Source organism: Dendroctonus ponderosae, unplaced genomic scaffold (genome assembly GCF_020466585.1).
Source record: "Dendroctonus ponderosae isolate FM_Combo_2020 unplaced genomic scaffold, Dpon_F_20191213v2 Dpon_F_20191213_1, whole genome shotgun sequence".
Taxonomy (NCBI): domain Eukaryota; kingdom Metazoa; phylum Arthropoda; class Insecta; order Coleoptera; family Curculionidae; genus Dendroctonus; species Dendroctonus ponderosae.
This window is the reverse complement of record NW_026017110.1, coordinates 37,832,014-37,837,660: the sequence shown is the minus strand read 5'-3', so window position 1 is coordinate 37,837,660 and position 5,647 is coordinate 37,832,014. Positions and strand designations below refer to the sequence as shown.

Below are 5,647 nucleotides of genomic sequence, written 5' to 3'. Positions count from 1 at the left end.
AAAAAATCGAAAAAATCTCCCATCCCCGAACGACGGTACCTACATATTACAAATACCTACATATATATTATTTGGACAGTTTAATTCAACTTCGATTAAATGAAGGTGAAGAACACTTCTTATTTAGCCTAAAGCGTCTGTCCTCAAAATTATCTGATTTTTCATAGATTCGCAGTGGAAAAGCAAAATCTATTATTTCCAAAAAATCTAGATCATCTTCTAAAAAGATGCTTATAATTACAAATACTATTTATAAAAATGGAAAGTGGAATGCAGCTCTGCAAACAAAACAAAATAATTAAAAATGTAAGTTTGCAACTACAGATTGACGCCAATCCGTCATTAATCCCCCGAAATTGGTAGGTTAAATTTAAACTCCACTTAGAGCCCGTAAATCAAGTTTAACTGACGGGTAAGTGAAATTGGCTTAATAAACCAGGTTTAGCCCTAAACCTTCGTTAATGTACAACGGTGCAATCGACCAAATCGGGTATGACGTGCCGCGTGGGGAATCAGACAATAAACTTTTAACTTTCTGGACTTCCATAATTTAATTTTTTTTTGACCGCCATGAACAACCCTTGCATTCACTCTTAAACTAATAGGCAGCGGGGGCGACAAGTGCGACCAGGTTGGTGCGGGGGCGGCCGGAAAAAAGGGATCGTGCGGTCAGTCCCGAAGGAAGCACGTACTGGGGCAGTGTGGAAGTGATCGGTACAAAAAATACCCAAACCGATGCCACGCCACGCGGACATTTTTTTTGTCATGCCAAGTGCAAAAAAGCCAGAAAATCTCATTTCGTCCGGAGCATCCCTACTCCTAGATCAAAAGTAAAACTTTTCAGCCCCCCGCGCGACCAGAAACAAGGCTCTTTGCCACCCGCGATACTTTGAACAATTATGCGAGTCGCAGGTACACGAGCCATAGACTCAGATTCATTGTAGTTCTCTAATTGTAGTTGTTTTGTTGTTTCTCTTTTTTTTCTGTTATTTGTTTGTGTGGCTATTATATGCCCGGGTTCTAAACCAATACGGACTAAACAGAATCGCATTCTTACAGGGGAGTACTACCCGCAATAAGTACCTGGCATCCCTTCACGTAGCAAACCACCACGTTTATTTTGGTGTGGTATGTTGGACCTTTTTTTATTTATTATATCCACCAAACGCCAAAAATTCAGAGATAGGGTGGTAATTCCCATTCCGGCAGAGAAACTCCGGAAGTACAAGTGGAAGAATAAAAAAACTTTTTAAAACCTTCAAATCGAACGAATCATTTTTAGACGGCAATGCTTCGCAACTCAGATTAATGTAACTATTAATGTCTTTGGTTTGCAAAGATTGAAATGATCAGAATGCTTATTACCCCATAATCTAATCAGAATTTTTGAACAGATGAAAAATGTTGGCATTTTCTAAATGTTGCCTGGGTTTTCGGTCATAAAATCAAACATATTTAGTTTCTCAACACTTATGGAAACAATACCATTTACCGAACAAAACTTAAAAGCGCAAAATATGCTGCCAGTGCCCGCTCAAAGAGATTTAATACAAGTTATAGAGAAAAAGATGGCACGTAACCAACAAATCCATCTCATTTGTGGACCTAAAAAAAGCTTACGATATTCGAGAAAACGTAGAGCTAATTAAAGCCATCAAGAGTCTACAAGCAACTGTAAATCAGGAAAACAAATTACACCCGACTTCATAGGATCAAAAGGATTGAAACAAGGATGCTGTACTTCGCCTATCTGATTCAAAATATATTTGGAGCGAATCTTGAAAAAATGGAAAGAGAAGTGTAATACTATGGGCATACCACTCTCACACACGACCCTATATTCTCTATGATTCGCCGATGATCAAGTGCTAATCGCGCAAGATCACGACGATTTCAGCTATATGACCCGAAATATAATTGAAGAATATCAACACGAGGGATCTGCAAGTAAGCACACCAAAGACAGAGTACATGGAGAACAAACGGATCTTGATCTGGAAGCCGGAGTTACCATCAAACAAACAAAAGAATATCAATACCTGGGAGTTAAAATCACCGACGACGGACTTCTCGATACCGAAATCAAACAGGAAATATACCGAGGCAGAAAGGCGATCGCTCTTTTACGTGCACTACTTTGGGACAGAAGCCTCACCAAAAACAAAAGGCTCAGGCGTCGAGCGGTAGAAGTATCGAGAAGAGAACGCATAACAAACGAGGCAGTTTGAGAAATTATGGGAATAACGCGTTGGAGACACAACACGACAGATGACATAAAAAAAACAAACAACTAATATGTTATGGACATAATATGTAAGAACACGGAATCCCGAAGCAAATGATAAACTGGCAGCCAAGTGGGCGAAGACGACCCCGAAGACCGAGATAAAGAGCTGAAGAGAAGGTACCGACCGGGAACTTAGAGACAGAGAGCTTGAAGACGATCTATCGAACGACCGAGACAGATGGAAATTGTAAATCGGAAGACGTCGTTGAACGTTATAAACCGATATATAGATAGAGATAATTTAAGAATCATAGAAGGCGGTAATATTATACTTTATGTCGGTAGTTCTCTAAATACTAACGTTATAGATTTATGTTTTTTACTTACTGTTAACGAGTCGATCATTGGCAGGTCAAGTTTATCCCACAGAACTTTCCACTTTTGAGGAAGATGTCCCAGTTCAGTCTCCAATTTATGGATTTCTTCAAGCAGATGACTAAACGCGTCAGGAACTACTTTGTCAACGCAATCGTACCTAAAAAATTGAACTATGTCCAGCGCAACGCACCAATAAATTTAAAATATGGACTTCATACCCAAGCGCGACATTTTTCCTAGAAGATTTACTTGACCCATCAGCAGCCTCTGCCTCTTCTTCTTGCTGCGTATCCATTTGAATGACTTCTGGATCATAGCTCGGGCCATGATGTAAATTCTCATCCAAGTAGTAATTCCAAACCTGAGATTCAATCAAATGTCCACAAATATAAATTTATGTTTTTCTATGAAGCACTCACTTCTAAACATGGAAGATGACTCTGCGGTCTCAAAACTGGATGTTCAAAGTCAGGGGTGTACATAAAGTTGAAAAACAGCGGGTTCCTTGCATGTTGTTTTTCAATGTAGTCAAAAACGCTCTGTCCCAAATTAATTCCGAGACTTGTTCCGCATAATCGTCCACCTAAACAAGAGTTGCAAAATATATATTTAAAACCTCAAAAAATGTTAATGTTCTTACCGGGATAAATATTTTCATCATCGGAAGTTGTGTCTACAGTTTTATGGTGGGACGTTAAAGAACCACGTTTATCCTCGACAGCGGCTACGCCAGACTCCACTCTTTCGGCTTCACAATCGAATAAAAACGTCCGAAAGCGGCAAGATACCGAATGATATGCTAGAAAACGCAGGTAAAAATCATTGAATTCAAAAGCCAATGGGTATTGCTTCTGAATCTGGTGCACTGCGTCCAAAAACTGAAGAAAAGTCGGTACAAAACCACTGGCTTGAGAATTGGCGTTCAAATTGCTCCTGCAAGAAAAAGTAAGCGTAAAACATTAGTTGGCAAAACACTGATAAATTGTTACCTATGACTGAATCTGTGGCCAAAACCAATCCATTCTTTTTCAACTAATACTCGAAAACCTTCGATTGTGCGGTAATGTGGGTCAAGGCATAATTGCGCCACAGAGGAAACCTGAGGCGTAATATCCCAACCTTCTTCTAGGCAAATAGCTACACTTGAACCTTGTAAGTCTAATAGATCAACTACTGCCCCAGCCAGTTGCATTATGTTCTGAATTTGCTGTAGCCATTCCGAGTTTTCGATCAGTCTAGAAAAAAACGAATTTTGTTATTATATAAAAAATATATTTATGCAGGGTGTCCAAGATAAGGATGCATTGCATGGGGATCTCCGAAACTGTACGGGATACGAAGTCCGTTAAATTAGTAAAAAGTTGCACAATTAGTCAGTCACATACATAGCCTTTTTGAAAATAAAGTATTTCTTTTAATTTCTGCGATATTTAGAAAAAAATATTTTTCAGATTTTCGGTCGATTTCATTTAGTTAGTTATTTCAAATCATTTCAAAAACAAAAATACTTTCTTTCTCATTGCACCTATTCGATTCAACGATGTATAACAGTATTATTTGTTCCCGTTCTTGCGTCAAAAAACTAGTTTCTTATAAAATATATCCATTTTGATTAGAAAACGATATCAAAACTGCATTTGTCAGTTCTAACATCTTTCAATATAGCTTTTTAAGTAGTCTGTAGTCATTGCAAAAAATGGAAGAAATCCGGCAAAATATAAGAGAAAACGGATCAAAAGTTACAAAAAATTTGCTACCTATAAAGTCGAGCGTATCCTAAAATATGAAGTACGGAATATTTGTGTTACGGAAGGATAAAAATGCTATTGCTAACATTAATGAGACTATTTTACTGGTTGGATAGGTATCTTCACGCGAAAATGTAGAAGGAAATGGAATGCAATGCAATGGAATCTTATCAATATGAGGATATAAGAGGAGAATGCTTTCAGACAGGGGCGAGACACAGAACAGGGTCACTACTAGAAAGTCAGACAGTTATTCTGCTGTTGGCTCGGCGTTATTTTCAGGAAACTTTGAAAATTGCTATTCTTATTTTGGAAATAAAGTTTAGTTATCGGGTATTGTTTTAATTCAGTTGCTGTTTGTAGTATAAAGTGGAATAACTTCAAAATAAGAGAATCAGAATTAAATAAATAACAACTTAATAATAATGAAACGAGCGGGCATTTTCTTGATCGCCTGGTGGAAAGTGTACAGTTTCGCTACTGTTTTCGATTGCGAAAGAATCACTTTTACTCATTACAATGACATGACAATGCCAATTTATCTTTCCGCCTATTATTCGTAGTATTGTACCGTGAATTAAAAGTGCCGGGTATTAAACCCTTTCTTCAGCTTCCAACTTTTATTCAACTCGGTATAACTTTAAATACGGAACAGGAACAAACTAACTTCAAAATTACCGTCAACTTTACAAACAATAACAATAACAAAGGAAAACTCGGTCTTCCGAATTCGCGGGGTTCAACCTCTTCTGCACTCAGTCACTGCTGTCACTGACTCCCCACGGTTCTCGTCGCCACTTATAGTTTTCTCTAGGTAACCCAGACGGTTCTCGAAATCTCCAGACCAGGTGCGAAATTTCCCGCTTGTCAGTGTCATATTTGACAGTAAATGGGGCTCCCATTTACTGAAATACCATGAATTTTGATCCCCCCATTCCAAACGTGAGTACCCTAGGTCATTTCCGTTACAGTATATTTCAGTTCAAGAGACATTGACAGTCAAGATGTCAGCGTGCGTGGCGAAAGTTATTACTTTCCACACGGGATGAAGAAAATTTCACTTTCTTGATCCGCTGGTGGAAGTTACGTACGTTCTTCGTACAGGAGTGGAAAAGGATGGGCTAATAATGAAAAATTATCGATTTTTCTGAGAATTTTGGATGAGCCTCAGTAAATGATACGTAAGCAGATTAATATTCAATTTTTCCTACTGTTATTTCTCAATCATTTGCTTTTCAGGAACGATCAAAATAGCCGACTGTGATCAGGGGCGGATCCAGCTTTCGATTAAGGG

The 5,647-nt window shown here is 38.3% G+C and overlaps 2 protein-coding genes and 1 long non-coding RNA gene across 8 annotated transcripts in view; 2 read left to right on the top strand and 1 right to left on the bottom strand.

Annotated features, from left to right (window-relative positions):
- The window catches only part of LOC109541363 (TNF receptor-associated factor 6), an 18,330-nt gene extending 13,645 nt beyond the window's left edge, over positions 1-4,685 (top strand). Inside the window, exon 8 of the mRNA XM_048670799.1 lies at positions 4,470-4,685. The gene's annotated coding sequence lies outside the window, so the exon portion shown is untranslated. The remainder of the gene's footprint in view (positions 1-4,469) is intronic.
- Positions 1-5,647, bottom strand: part of LOC109541362 (myotubularin-related protein 13) — a 43,502-nt gene that overhangs the window by 3,914 nt on the left and 33,941 nt on the right. For all 6 annotated transcript variants that reach the window (XM_048670790.1, XM_048670791.1, XM_048670793.1 and 3 more), the window contains 5 exons: positions 3,595-3,840; positions 3,246-3,538; positions 3,025-3,188; positions 2,824-2,966; positions 2,615-2,762 (listed from right to left, as the gene is read on the bottom strand). In XM_048670790.1, coding sequence (XP_048526747.1) covers positions 2,615-2,762; positions 2,824-2,966; positions 3,025-3,188; positions 3,246-3,538; positions 3,595-3,840 — 994 coding nt within the window. The remainder of the gene's footprint in view (positions 1-2,614; positions 2,763-2,823; positions 2,967-3,024; positions 3,189-3,245; positions 3,539-3,594; positions 3,841-5,647) is intronic.
- Positions 5,262-5,647, top strand: part of LOC125505905 — a 1,499-nt gene continuing 1,113 nt past the window's right edge. The window contains exon 1 of the long non-coding RNA XR_007282545.1: positions 5,262-5,295. This is a non-coding gene — a long non-coding RNA (uncharacterized LOC125505905). The remainder of the gene's footprint in view (positions 5,296-5,647) is intronic.